At 44.4% G+C, this 15,278-nt stretch overlaps 1 protein-coding gene across 1 annotated transcript; it reads left to right on the top strand.

Annotated features, from left to right (window-relative positions):
* The first annotated feature begins 943 nt into the window (after positions 1-943).
* Positions 944-11,492, top strand: LOC140187140 (galanin receptor 2a-like). Its single transcript, XM_072242124.1, has 2 exons — positions 944-1,482; positions 10,172-11,492. Exons 1-2 carry the CDS (start codon positions 1,028-1,030, stop codon positions 10,914-10,916), a joined length of 1,200 nt encoding a protein of 399 aa, XP_072098225.1. The 5' UTR covers positions 944-1,027; the 3' UTR covers positions 10,917-11,492.
* Positions 11,493-15,278: the final 3,786 nt, after the last annotated feature.

Here is a 15,278-nt window from a genome sequence, read left to right as displayed (position 1 = left end):
GACCAACCACGGTGGTCGACCAGACGCTCCACACGAGTCTGTTTACGTCTCCTCAACGAAGACCCTGGGCCTCGGACTCCCACTCGGGGTCCGTCCCGTCGCCCGTCCCTGTCTCCTCTCTCTGTCCCCATCGCGCCTTCTGCCCCAAAGCCCGCGAAAAACAATAGCTCACAGACACACAAGAAAGAATAACATCTATCCCAATTGGTTAGCAAATGAATACAATTCTCTTATCAGTAATTATAACCCAAACAGGCTGCGAGAGAGAAGCACTTTCTCAGCAGTTAACATAACGAAGAAGCTATTTTATTAGCCTTAGCAGTAACATAAAAGAAGAAACCCCTTACATAAAGAATGGTAACTAAAACAGGATCAATGAAAGATCATCAGCATGTAGAAGAAAAGAAACTGCAAATGAAAATATAAATAAATAACAATAAATGAAGAGAAATGAAATAACACAATGAAGAGTTCTTAAAGTGAAGCAATTAGCTATCTCAATGGATGGGCAAGTGAGTGTGGTTATCCCCCTTTTGTCCAAGAGACTGATGGTTGAGGGCCAGTAAATAAAATCTTGCATTATAGGCACAGGTAACACACAAGAAAATAAATTATAAAACAGTAAGCGGAGGGGTACAGATAAAAGAAACAGAGTCCGCAGAGTTTTGCAGAAGGAGATCTCTATTCATCGAGCATACAATGTTGAAAGCTGTCTGTTCATTATAAGCGGGACTGGCTCTGTTAGACAGCTTAAACGGCATGGACGAATTGTGTTGGAGGGTTCTTTCTGTGCTGAATAATTGCAACTCTAGCGCCACGACAGTAGCACTCATCACCTCCCTCTCAGTGGGGACTAGAGTGACCAGCCCTTTGGAATGTCACTTAAGTGTTTTTAGAAATTCACAGCTCCCCCTCCCACGTCCCATCACTACGCAGGGAACAGCGTCTCATTTCTTCTGAAGGTCTAATCGGCGAAGCGGGGTGCTCTCTGTTCTGTCTCCCAACTTTATCCAGACCACTTCATCCCATGACAGGGAGGAGAGGCGAGTTCAGGTCGCCTTGGCAACGGGTGGCAAAGCCGGCTCGGAACTTTAGAGCGGCCCGAGGACAGCGTGCAGTCGTGCTGGAGATGAACGGGAGCCAGACATGGAACTCCTCGCAGAGCTGGGAACTGAGACCCGAGAGTGTGATCGTCCCCTGTGTCTTCTGCCTTATCTTCCTGCTCGGCACGCTGGGCAACAGCCTGGTTCTAGCTGTCCTGCTTCGGAACGGCCAGATGAACTGCAACACCACTAACCTGTTTATACTGAACCTGGCTCTGGCCGATCTCTGCTTCATCCTCTGCTGCGTGCCCTTCCAGGCCACCATATACACACTGGACTCCTGGGTCTTCGGCTCCCTCATGTGTAAAGCCGTACACTTCTTCATCTACCTGACTGTGTACGCCAGCAGCTTCACTCTGGCCGCAGTCTCCGTGGACAGGTGAGCTGGCGGGCGGAGCGGGGAGGGTGGCGAACTCGGAGGGACAGCTTTGCCGGGTCAGGCTCCGGCTCACTTCCCCAGTTGGAGAGCTTTGTGCGTTTGTGCATCCTTTGGGGCCAGTCCGAAGGCACGTGGTGGATTTAGCGCGGGATGGGGAGGGGGTGACTGCTCTGGATTTTTCGAGTCCCTGACTCCCCACGACTCTACCTCGCCTTTTATCCCAGTACTTGTCCCTGAGCGGAAACTGTTCTGAACCGGGAGTCCAGGTCAGTTTATACAGCGAGTTCAGACCAGGAGCAGCGCTGGGGCTAGACAGACGGATAGATAGATGCTTTGTTGATCCCAAAGGAAATTACAGTGTCACAGTAGCATTACAAGTGAATTGATATACAGTTATTAGAGGAGGAAAAAGAATAAGAGTAAGAAAGAATAAAAAAGTTACTTTAAAAATAAGATATACAAGATTAAAAAAATCAAGATTTCAAGATTTACAAGTTCACATTGAAAAGATGGTAGTGCAAGAATTACCGTAATATTGTACAGCAATGGGTGCACATTCACCCCGTCTAGATAAGAAATGATGGTGGTATTGCACGGGATGTCCACATAGCAGGGTGTGGTAAACAGAGGTTAATAACAGTCGGGGGGGGGGGGGGAGTGGTGGTCATCGCTTCCCCCGGTATAGGTTGACTCATTATACAGTCTAATGACCGAGCGTAAGAATCACCTCTTGCGCAGATGGCAATAATCAAAATATAGAAAGAACTGGAGATGTTGGATGTCAGGAAAAAAAAACGCTCGAAACCCTTCAGCAGGTGAGCGAGCATCTGTGGCGGGAGAAATAGTGAACGATTTATGTCTGAGCTTCTGCCTTCAAAGTCCCCGACCTCAAATGGTAACTTCCCCTGACACGCTGATCTACCTCTCTCAAGCCTCTCCCATTCTCTGGTGGGCAGATAACCTCGTTGACAGCTTCAGACCCGCGGTCACCTTGTCTGAGTCACATCCCTCACCCAACGGTCCCTGCTGCTTAACGCGTTCCCCTGTCTCCCTTCCTTCGATCTCAACCTTAGCTGTGTCTCTTCCCGCGGCTGCTGCCTGATCTGCGAGGAGTTCCAGCAGTTTTGTGTTTTATATTAAATAGAAAGCATCCAAAATAGATATCTAAATGTTCTGTCCTTGGTTACGGGGAGACGGTGTACCCACCCGTCCAAGGAAGGTGTAACTGACATCCCCGCCAATTACAACGGGTGGGCCCCGTGGGACAGGACACGCTGCTCTCTAGCCCAGCAGCAGACTCCCGAAACAGGCGTTCTATCAAGTTCTGCCACTAGAAGATATTATCAGGAGGACAATGAGAGTTTGAAAACACAAGCGGATAATGGGGAGATTCAAACCTCCTTGTACAGTTCCAGGGATTTGTAGAAATCCCTGGCCCACGGCCGCTTAAAGCGGAGGTGTTCCAGCTGACAATGGACGTCTGTAATCCTCCGGTCCCGAAAGCGCCATCTCCGAAACTACTTACCCATCCGTCCTATCAAGCAACTGTCCCATCCAGAGCATAGCCTGTGGGTTCCATGTTAGTCGATCATCCACCCAAGAACTCCATAGAAGATAGCGTCAATCACGTCTTCCTCGGGAACAGGTCTGTGATAGAAGGAGCCGCACCTGCGCGGCCTTTGGGGCTGTCCAGCAATTGTCCAAAAATCGACCGGCTCTCCAAAAGCGCGTCACTCCATCGGAATTACAATTGAAAACATTACATTTCTTGTTCCCCTTTTCTAATATAAACCACTCCTCCGTATTTCCTCCCTTGATTCACTATCCTTCAGTAGTTTTCCGGCGTATTTCTCAGGAAGGGGTTGCTTTAAGCGAGAGCCCGAGCTCTCAGCAGCCCATATATTCAGCAACTTATGAGAAAGAAAGTATAGAGGTTGAGTGTGTCTCACTATTGGATGAGAAGCCACGGCTAGATCTACCCTACGGGTTTTCCCCCGACCTGTTGTTCCGACATTCCTTTCCCTCCACAGATGCTGCCTGACCCGATGAGTTCTTCCAGATGTTTGCTTGTGGCTCCAGATCCCAGCACCTGCAATCTCTCGCGTCTCCAAGTAACTCTCAAATGTGTAGTGGGTCAAAATGTGCGGGGTGACACTGGACAGCCTGGATATGCCTGAGAAGGGGCAGGGATTGAGTACATTGTCCATAACGCTAGCTGTGATGTGTCTGTGTGTGTGTGGCTGGTTTCTTCAATGAAGACAGTCACCCTGCTACCCCGAACCACATTTACCAATCTGACCGCGTTGCTGGCCGCTCCCTCTCCGCAAAGACTTCACACTGCCAGTCCAGCACTGGATGGGCGGAATTAGTGACACACAGGTCGCCTCGTTCAGCCTTCGTGTTGGCAATGACCACGAGTTATAAACGGAGTCTCCGTCTTCCCCTGCTTTACCCCTGTCGCCAGAAGACCCACGCTTCCCTCCTACACCCCTGATATTTGTGGTGGATGTTTCCGCAACCGAGTGACCACAAAAAAACTGTTCTTTATCAGGTTTCCCAAAACACCCGAATCGTTAGTCCGGTGGTTCATTCCGAAGGAAACTGTACGAAGAAATTATTGCAGTCGGAGATAATTTCACATCTCCGGACGTCGGATGTCGGTGTTGGCATATAAACACATAAACCCGCATCTCAACCTGACTGTTTTCCCCAGCCTGGATTAACAGAGTTTTGTCAGCCACTGATTTTCTAGAGGTTGGAGTATTATCATTGCGAACAGGCACCTAAATGACCGGTATGGTCCTGATGTGGACAAATTGGATTAGTATGGGTGGGCAGGCCGGTGGCGGTAGTTTATGGCTGTGTAATTCTCGATAACTCCAATATACAGCAGTAAAGACACAGGAGCTGGGAAACAATTTGGAATGTCCAAACAACAGACACACAATGCAGCAGGCTTCACCAGGGTGAATCTCTTTGGGACGTTAGGATAAGTGTGAGTGTAGTGAGGCCGACATCACTCCATCCTGACACTGCAAGGCCGTTTCCCCGGGCAGTGGTCCAGATTTCCTATATCGCTTCATGGCTTTTTTCTGAGAATAGAATTTTGTTCATCGCTGTGTCGGGCATGTTTCTAAAGCTAAACTCGTCACCAGCTGCCAAGTGCCATGCTGTTCAGAGGCAACGGATGTTGTTGGCTGGGCGGTCCTGAAGTTGGGTCTAGTTTGTACAGAGTAGCAACGAGGGAGAAACGTGATTCGAGTATTTCCATTTCATTGCGACACAGTGCCTCCATTTTTATGATTCCATCAATTGGAATGCATATATTAGAAATGGGTAAAGCAAACTTTATCCAAATGTTTGTTCAGCACTTTGGCTTTCACTGGAGTTGAGTGAGGTTTAGTTAGAAAGAGGCCACTCAGACTGAAATATCCCCATCAGTGTTCCTACTGCACTGGAGCCTCCTCACCTCCTCACTATCAAATCAGCAAATCTCCCATTCCTTCTTTCATACATCACACTAGTATAATTTCACCACTTACGCACTTGACCAGCAGGAAGGCTGTTTTGTACCGTATTGTTCGTACATTTATTTTCTGTGCAACTTCTAGTGATGGTTGCATTTGTACTTTCAGGTTTTCCTGTTCCTCTGTCTCATTCGGCACAGAGATTTCTATTTACTCTGTTTTTTGTAATCAAAAGCTGACAGCTTACACTTATTTGTAACTAATTTCCTTCACTAAAGTTTTGATGAAAAACAATTGACCTCAAACATCTCTGTTTTTCTCTCCACAGCTGCGACCTTACCTGCAGACCACTTACGGCATTCCTTTTCACTTGAAAAATTTATGCTATTTATACACCCATTTTTCAACATATTAATGCTTTGTTTCATTTTTACTCAGTGTTGACCAGCCTTTCAAATTTGATATTTTCTACATTTTTGCTCACTTTTGAGTGAATTGCTAATGTAAACATTGGTCTCAGTGCTTCTCCTGAACAAAGCACAGACTCCTGACTGCACTTGGAGTTTCGTGTTCAGTTTTGGTCACCCTGTTAGAGGAAGGATGCCATTAACCTGGAAAGAATGCAGAAAGGTTCTATGTGGATGTTGCCAGGACTGAGGGAATAATTATAAGGAATGGTTACAAGGGCAGGCTAGGAATTTATTGCTTGGAATGTAGGAGACCGATGGGGTGACCTTTGATGAGAGGTGGTCATCCGAATGTGAGGGGGTGCAGGGGCAAATGAGTTATGGTCAGCACACACACAGCCAAATGTGGCGCCCAGGATGAGAGTCTGATGTTGGATCTGCAAGCAGCTTAGGTCTCAGTGTGGACACCCTGAAAAGTGTTCCAGCTATGTCTCTTGGATCCTTGGGATCTTGTGAGCAATCATTATCCACTGGTTTTATGATACCTCAAGATATCAAACAGGACAGCCCAATTCCAAACTCACATCCATCCCTAGTCCCATTTTGAATTTGTTGTCAATACCAGTCTCAATCTGAGTTTTAGTGTTAGTACTGTCTAATCTGAAACCTCATTATTGGTTTAAATCAGAAGGTATTCTTTACCTGTCTCTTTGCGCAGACCCTATCTGACCTGCTGAGTGTTCCCACCATTTTGCATTTTTGTTTTAGATATTGAGCATCTGCACTGATCGGCTTTGTGCAGATTCATTACTGACTGGTTTCTGGAGGAACAAATCTCAGTGTTAGCTGAAATCTAGGAGGTGGTAGCTGGGAGGATTTCCATAAGGACATCCCTAGTAATCAGATAGCTTCAGTTGTAAATTCCTTGGAATTGAGATTCTCTTTCCAATATTTTTATTAATTTTACATATAAAAATACAGAGTACAGGAAAAATATATATATGAATACATTATACTAAATCGCATATAAAGACTCCTTACCCAATATTCATACAGATTAATTAATTCGTAACATTGAAATATAGTAATTTTATTATATTAAAAAAAATTACCCCACTACCAAGACCGAAGCTGATTAGTAAAGAAAAACAGGAAAAAAATATTAGTCATCATCTGTGCTTCAACAGCAAATCAAAGATTTTGAAAATAGTTCAAAGAAGGTCCCCGCAATGTTTGAAAGTCTTGGCTAGATTCAGAGATTGAATGTCGAGTCTTCTCTAAATTTAAACATGACATCACATCACGTAACCATTGACCGTGAATAGGAGGGGCCCCATTTTTCCATTTAAACAAGGACGTCCTTCTGGCCATAACATAGAACATAGGATAGTACAGCACAATACAGGCCCTTCGGCCCACAATGTTGTGCTGACTCTCAAACCCTGCCTCCCATATCAGCCCCCAACTTAGATTACTCCATATACCTATCTAGTAGTCTCTTAAACTTCACTAGTGTATCTGCCTCCACCACTGACTCAGGCAGTGCATTCCACGCACCAGCCACTCTCTGAGTAAAAAACCTTCCTCTAATATCCCCCTTGAACTTCCCACCCCTTACCTTAAAGCCATGTCCCCTTGTATTGAGCAGTGGTGCCCTGGGGAAGAGGCGCTGGCTATCCACTCTATCTATTCCTCTTATTATCTTGTATACCTCCCATCCTCCTTCTCTCCAAAGAGTAAAGCCCTAGCTCCTTTAATCTCTGATCATAATCCATACTCTCTAAACTAGGCAGCATCCTCTGTACCCTTTCCAATGCTTCCAATTTAAGAGAAATAAAAGCCAAAATGTGTAAGTCAGATAACTCCAAAATAATATCCTTTCCTCCAACAATACCTAATAAAGTGGTCAAAGGATTCTTTGAAAAGTTTACTTTGAAAAGTATCGAGAAAGTTTGAAATACTTCTTTCCAATATTTTCCAAGACTCGGGCATGTCCAAAACATATGAATGAGTGAAGCTTCTCCATTATTACATTTATCACAATACAGAGATATATCCAAATAAAAGCAAGACAACTTATCCTTGGTCATATGGGCCCTATGGACCACTTTAAATTGTAGGCACACAACGATGAAGTGTTAACCAATTTAAAAATTTGATTCCAAGTTTCCTCAGAAATTGAAGTCTGTAAATCTTGTCCCCAAAGATTTTTAATTTTATCTAAAGGAACACTTCTTATTCCCAACAGCGTATTATAAATATTAGATGTAGATCCATTATAAAAAGGTTTCAAATTAAAAATTACATCCGATTACAAATCACGTCTAGGGGATTGAGATTCTGACAACCAGGCCCACTGTGACTTTTGCCATTGAACCAGTGAAGTTCATAGCTTGAGAGAGAGACAGACAGGTTAGGTTGTGTTTTTCTACCACCATTCCCCACCCCTCCGCCACAAAGATTTCATCGATGTCTTTAGGTGCAGATGTATTTGCAGAAGGTCTGTAGGATTTCTGAGTTGTTATAGGAAGTGAGAATTGAGCAGCTGGGCTCCAATATTCCAGAAAAGCTCCCAGTTTATAATCAGAATCAGAATCAGAATCAGGTTTATTATCACTGGCATGTGACGTGACATTTGTTAACAGCAGTACATAATCTAGCAGGAAAAAATATAATAATAAAATAAAAATAATAATAAATAACAAGTAAATCAATTATGCATATTGAATAGATTTTAAAAAGTGCAAAAACAGAAATACTGTAAATTAAAAAAAGTGAGGTGGTGAATGAAGCTTCAAAGTCCATTTAGGAATCGGATGACAGAGGGGAAGAAGCTGTTCCTGAATCGCTGAGTGTGTGCCTTCAGGCTTCTGTACCTCCTACCTGATGGTAACAGTGAGAAAAGGGCATGCCCTGGGTGCTGGACGTCCTTAATAATGGATGCTGCCTTTCTGAGACACCGCTCCCTAAAGATGTCCTGGGTACTTTGTAGGCTAGTGCCCAAGATGGAGCTGACTAGATTTACAACCTTCTGCATCTTCTTTCGGTCCTGTGCAGTAACCCCTCCATACCAAACAGTGATGCAGCCTGTCAGAATGCTCTCCATGGTACAACTATAGAAGTTTTTGAGTGTATTTGTTGACATGCTAAATCTCTTTAAACTCCCAATAAAGTATAGTTGCTGTCTTGCCTTCTTTATAACTACATCAATATGTTGGGACCAGGTTAGATCCTCAGAGATCTTGACACCCAGAAACTTGAAGCTGCTCACTCTCTCCACTTCTGATCCCTCTATGAGGATTGGAATGTGTTCCTACGTCTTACCTTTCCTGAAGTCCACAATCAGCTCTTTCGTCTTACTGACGTTGAGTGCCAGGTTGTTGCTGCGGCACCACTCCACTAGTTGGCATATCTCACTCCTGTACGCCCTCTCGTCACCACCTGAGATTCTACCAACAATGGTTGTATTGTCAGCAAATTTATAGATACTATTTGAGCTATGCATAGCCACACAGTCATGGGGATATAGAGAGTAGAGCAGTGGGCTAAGCACACACCCCTGAGGTGCGCCAGTGTTGATCATCAGTGAGAAGATGTTATCACCAATCTACACAGATTGTGGTCTTCCGGTTAGGAAGTCAAGGATCCAATTGCAGAAGGAGGTACAGAGGCCCAGGTTCTGCAACTTCTCAATCAGGATTGTGAGAATGATGGTATTAAATGCTGAGCTATAGCTGATGGACAGCATTCTGACATAGGTGTTTGTGTTGTCCAGATGGTCTAAAGTCATGTGGAGAGCCATTGAGATTGCATCTGCCATTGACCTATTGTGGTGATAGGCAAGTTGCATGGGTCCAGGTCCTTGCTGAGGCAGGAGTTCGGTCTAGTCATGACCAACCTCTCAAAGCATTTCATTACTGTCAATGTGAGTGCTACCGGGCGATAGTCATTAGGCAGCCCACATTATTATTCTTAGGCACTGGTATAATTATTGCCTTTTTGAAGCAAGTGGGAAATTCCGCCTGTAACAGTGAGAGGTTGAAAATGTCCTTGAATACTCCTGCTTGTTGGTTGTCGGTTTTCAGAGCCTTACCAGGTACTCCATTGGGACCTTCCGCCTTGCGAGGGTTCACTCTCTTTAAAGACAGCCTAATATCTGTCTCTGAGACGGTGATCACAGGGTCGTCACTACGCATGTGTGCTTTGATTTGACAGCAGTTTTCACCTAGGGAACCGGTGATTAGCTAGCAAATGCAGGTCGTCCATTGGTTATTCTTCTGAATATCTAGTTGGATGGAATAGGATTTCACCAGTACCATGCAAAAGCTACCTCCCTCCACCCCAACTACTGACCGCAGCTTGCCAGAAGAAGGTTCCAGGGGCAGAGAGAAGCAAAATACTTTGGGGAATGGGTTTTCAAGACCCAGAGATACATCGAGTGAACAATCAATTATACCACATATCAGTAACTGTTTTGAACTGGTGGAAGAGATGTTGAAATGAAGAGATACTGATTGACAAGTGTACGTAGGAGCTTGGGAGGGATACAGGTCTCTCAAGTTGTAGCTTGTAGTCACCTTTGCTCAGATATTTTGTCATACACAATCAGTAATGTGTTTCACACATTCTGCTATGCTTGGTAGATGTTTCCGCTACGAGACCATCAGGGGCAATGCCATGAGAAGGGTCTGCCTTTAGTGTTACTTGCATTGTGCTGTTACCGAAGACCAATTTAAACCTCTTTCACCCTGGTCTATTGCATGCATTGTGTGGACTGATTAAGCTGATGGTTTCCAATCTTACCCTGCCTTGTAGGTACCTGGCGATTCGATACCCACTGAGATCCCGTGAACTGCGCACTCCCCGAAATGCCACGATCACCATCTGCATCATCTGGGCGATCTCGCTTGTCTTTGCAGGTCCCTACCTCAGCTACTACCAGGTCATCCGTTACAGAGACCTCACTCTCTGCTTCCCAGTCTGGGGCGAACACAGTCGCAAAGTTATGGACATTGCTACCTTCCTCTGTGGGTACATCATTCCAGTGCTGATCCTGAGCTTAGCATACACCAGGACCATCCGCTACCTCTGGACGTCTGTAGAACCCATAGAAAACATGTCCGAGTCTAAGAAAGCCAAGCGCAAGGTCACCAAGATGATCATCATTGTGGCTGTTCTCTTCTGCCTTTGTTGGCTTCCCCACCACTTGGTTATTTTATGCTTCTGGTTTGGCCACTTCCCACTCAACCAAGCCACCTATGTTTTCAGACTTTTGTCACACTGCATGTCCTATGCTAACTCCTGCCTCAACCCTATTGTCTACGCCCTGGTCTCCAAACACTTCCGCAAGGGCTTCAAGAAAGTTTTCAACTGCTTGCTGAGGAAAAAGGTTGTCAATAAAGTTCACGTTGTTCAAATGGTCCACACAGAGGCAGGGACCACTGAGGCATCTCACATGAGTGAGCAGAACAACCAAGCAACCAGCCAGGAGTGGAGCCAGCCAGGACCTGGAGATGAAGTGATGCTGCCAGGAACCTTCATGGCATTCAACGTTACCTAAGTCTCAAGAAAGCCTGAGGCTGAGGTGCTGAGACAGACTAGTGGAACTGTATTAATTGTGGGATGTGACACAAGCTATCATTTAAAGCAAATACTTAATTCTCCTTGTGAAATGGGAGGTGAAATATCTCTCTTTGTGTTTATTTGGTGAAGGTACTACCTGTTTGTTGGGAGTTCTGTGATTTTAATTCAGAGATGCTGAAGAAGTAACCATGTATTTCCAAGCCCTTACTATGCCTTAATATTTTTCCCCTCTGTCCTTCTCTCTTTTTCCATTCGCCACTCAGTTTACCCTCTCACCCTGCTCTTTTCCTCACCTCCCTCTGGCATTTGCTCCTTCTTCACTTTCTTTCATGGTCCACTGTTCTCTTCTATCAGATTCCTTCTTCTTCAGACCTATATCTCTTCCACCTGTCCCTCTATCTTCATGAATCCAACTTCTCCCACCCACTTTGTTCCTCAGCTATCACCTGCCAAGCTTGTACTCCTTCCCTTCTCCCAAACTTCTTATTCTGGTGTCTGTCTCCTACCTTTCAGGTCATGTTGAAAGGTCTCAGCCTGAAACCTTGGCTGTTTATTCCACTCCATAGACGCGCCTCACTTGCTGAGTTCCTCGAGCATTCTGTGTGCATTGCTCAAGATTTCCAGCATTTGCAGAATCTCTTGTGTTTATAGACAGATGCATGGATAGGAAAGGTTTAGATGGATGGTGGACAAATGCAGGAAACTGAGACTAGCTCAGGAAGATCACCCTGGTCACCTCTATTTTGTTTCTGTGTTGTACCATCTTGACTTTATAGATTGGCTATAAGACCATAAGACAGAGGAGCAGAATTAGGCCATTCAGCCCATCGAGTCTGCTCTGCCATTCCATCATGGCTGATCCTAGATCCCACTCAACCCTATACACCTGCCTTCTTGCCATATCCTTTGATACCCTGACCAATCAGGATATGATCAGCTTCTGCTTGTAATATACCCTCACATTCTTCTAAATTCCAGTGAGTACAGGCCAAAAGCTCCAAACACTCCTCATATGTTAACCCCTTCATTCCCAGAATCATCCTCATGAACTTCCTCTGGACTCTCTCCAATGACAACACATCCTTTCTGAGATATGGGGCCCAAAACTGTTGACATTACTCCAAGTGCGGCCTGACTAGTGTCTTATAAAGCCTCAGCATTATCTCCTTGCTTTTATATTCTATACCCCTTGAAATAAATGCCAACATTGCGTTTGCCTTCTTTACCACTGACTCAACCTGTAAATTAACTTTCCGGGAGTCTTGTACGAGGACTCCTAAGTCCATCTGCACCTCTGATGTTTGAATTTTCTCCCCATTTGGATAATAGTCCACACTATTGTTCCTTTTACCAAAATGCATTATTATGCATTTCCCAACACTATATTCCATCCGTCACTTTTTTTGTCCATTCTTCCAATTTGTTTCTTGTCCTGCTGCAACTGCATTGCTTCCTCAGCACAACCTACCCCTCCACCTATCTTCGCAACATCTGCAAACTCTGCCACAAAGCCATCAGTGCCATTATCTAAATCATTGATAGACAGTGTGAAACGTAGCGGTTTCAATACTGACCCCTAAGGAACACTACTAGTCACTGGCAGCCAACCAGAAAAGGCCCCCTTTATTCCCACGCACTGCCTCCTGCCCGTCAGCCATTCCTCTACCCATGTCAGTATCATTCCAGTAACACCATAGGATTTTATCATGTTAAGCAGCCTCATGTGTGGCACCTTATCAAATGCCTTCTGAAAACCCAAGTAAATGAAATCCACTGCCCCTCCCTTATCAACCCTGCTTGTTACTTCCTCGAAGAATTAGATTAGACTATGAGAGAACACTCAGTCCTCTTTTATTGTCATTTGGAAATGCATACATGCATTAAGAAATGATACAATGTTTCTCCAGAGTGATATCACAGAAAACAAGACAGACCAAAGACTAACACTGACAAAACCACATAATTATAACATATAGTTACAGCAGTGCAAACCAATACCATAATTTGATAAAGAACAGACCATAGGCACAGTAAAAAAAAGTTCTCAAAGTTCCGAATCGATCGACTCCCGAGTCCCCGATAGCAGGCGGCAAAAGGGAGAAACTCCCTGCCATAAACCTCCAGGCACCATCAACTTGCAGGTACCTTGGAAGCAGCTGACCACAGCCCATCCTGAATCCATCTGTCCGAAAACTCTGAGCTTCTGAGCAGCCTCTCTGATACAGCCTCCTGAGCGCCATTCTCTGCCGAGCACCTTCGACCTCTCCCCGGCCGCTGAAACATGCAAAGCCAAGGATTTCAGGGCCTTCAGCTCCGGAGATTCCGGTTACCACACAGAAGCAGTGGTAGCATAGCAGTCATTTCAGAAGTTTTCCAGATGTTCCTCTGTGCTCGCACGTCTGTCTCCATCAAATCAGGATTGTGTAAGGTCCCCTACTTGACAAATAACAGATATTCATCACTGAAGTGGCCGCGCACGCTGTCGTCGCGCCGCCATCTTATCCCCACTCCCGGGGGAATTCTAATAGATTTGTCAGTCAAGATTTCCCTCTACAGAAACCATGCTGACTTTGACATTTTTTATCATCAATCTCCAAATACCCAGAAAAATCTCCTCGTTCATAATGGACTCCAACACTTCCCAACCACTGAGGTTGGCTAACTGGCCTATAATTTCCTTTCTTTTGCCTCCCTCCCTTCTTTTTTTTATGATTTAAATTTTTTGAATTCTTTTACAAAATTTTCCCCAAACCCTTGAGTCAGTGTTGAAATTATGTGAACCATAGCTTACAAAACATAAAATATCCATAAAATAAAAACAAACATGGCAGAAATAAATATCACTATAATAACCATGTGTGTCTATTTAGACCTCTAATAACATAAAAGACTGCCATTCAGCAAAATGCTTCACCACACATTCACCACTATTTACCCCCCCCCCAGGAAACCTAAATATTTGCTCCATTTTTGTCTAAAGATGTCCAATCTATCAAACTGTTTGTAAGACGTGCGTTCAAAAGCTGCCACCTTGGCTATTTCTGTGGCCCACTCCTGAAATGATGGTTCCCCCCAAGTTCCTCCAACCTCTGAGTATAATTTGTCTTCCTACCATCACACTTGTCTGGATCCAATTTTGAGAGTGTTTATCCCCAAGTAACCCAAGTGTGTCTCCCAAGACAGAAAGTCTGGGGCACAAAGGGAGTTGAATACCCGAAACTTCACCAATATACTTATGTATTAAATTGGGAGACCTTTATAATGGTGACAGTTTAAAATCTTTTAATCAATTAACCCAACAGTACGATATCTCTGGGTCACACTTTTGGAAATATCTTCAACTGTGTCATTTGCTACATACAACTTTTGGTTCTACACAGCAACCCCCACAAGTTGCTGTGATTCTGTCTTCTGTACTGGCTGCATATGGTAAAGATCACAAAGCCACAACTTATTATTCAGATTTAACACAAATCTCCGGGGACTAATTTCTCTTGGGTCTTAAAAGAGCATGGGAAAAAGACCTGAGTGTGACTTTTGAGACAAAAGAGTGGGACAAAATTTGCAAAAATGTCAAAACAATGTCAAGAGACGTGAGGGTGCGCCTTATTCAGTTTAAGATCCTACACAGTTTTTATTGGACTCCAGCAAGGTTACACAGATTAGGGTTGAAAACACCCCTGAATGCTGGCGCTGAGAGGCGGATAAAGGGAAGTCAGTACATGCCTTCCTCCCTTCTTAAACAGCAGCGTGACATTTGCAAATTTCCAGTCCTCCAGGACCATGCCAGAATCAAGAGATTCTTGAAAGATCATGATAAATGCATTCGTTATCTCTCTCAGAATTCTGGGATGTAGTCCACCTGGTCCAGGTGACTTGTCCAACTAAGAAACTTTGACCTTACCTAGCACTTGTTTCTTTGTAATAGCAATGAAACTCACTCTGACACTCATGAACCTCAGGCACACTGCTAATGTCTTCCACAGTGAAGACTGCTGTAAAGTATTCATTAAGTTCATCTGCCATTTCTTTGTCCCCTATTACCACCTCACCAGCATCATTTCCAATGGTCCTGTATCAACTCTCACTTCCCTTTTACTCTTTATATAACTGAAAAAGCTTTGACTATCCTGCTTTATATTATTGACCAATTTGCCCTCATATTTCATCTTCTCTCTTCTTATAGTTTTTTTAGTTGCTTTTTGTTGGATTTTAAAAGCTTCCAAATCATCTAACTTCCCACTAACTTTTGCTACCTTATATGCCCTTTCCTTGGCTTTTATGCAGTCCTTAACTTCCTTTGTCAGCCAAGGTTGTCGAACCCTGCCATTTGAGAACT

The sequence above is a fragment of the Mobula birostris genome, chromosome 24, assembly GCF_030028105.1.
Source record: "Mobula birostris isolate sMobBir1 chromosome 24, sMobBir1.hap1, whole genome shotgun sequence".
NCBI classification, from domain to species: Eukaryota; Metazoa; Chordata; class Chondrichthyes; order Myliobatiformes; family Myliobatidae; genus Mobula; species Mobula birostris.
This window is presented reverse-complemented; position numbering and strand designations above follow the sequence as displayed.

Excerpts from the sequence above, each read along its gene's own strand:
- LOC140187140 (XM_072242124.1), top strand. The coding sequence starts at position 1,028 with ATGACAGGGAGGAGAGGCGAGTTCAGGTCGCCTTGGCAACGGGTGGCA. Across the intron at positions 1,483-10,171 it reads GCCGCAGTCTCCGTGGACAG|GTACCTGGCGATTCGATACC; the intron begins GTGAGCTGGCGG and ends CCTGCCTTGTAG.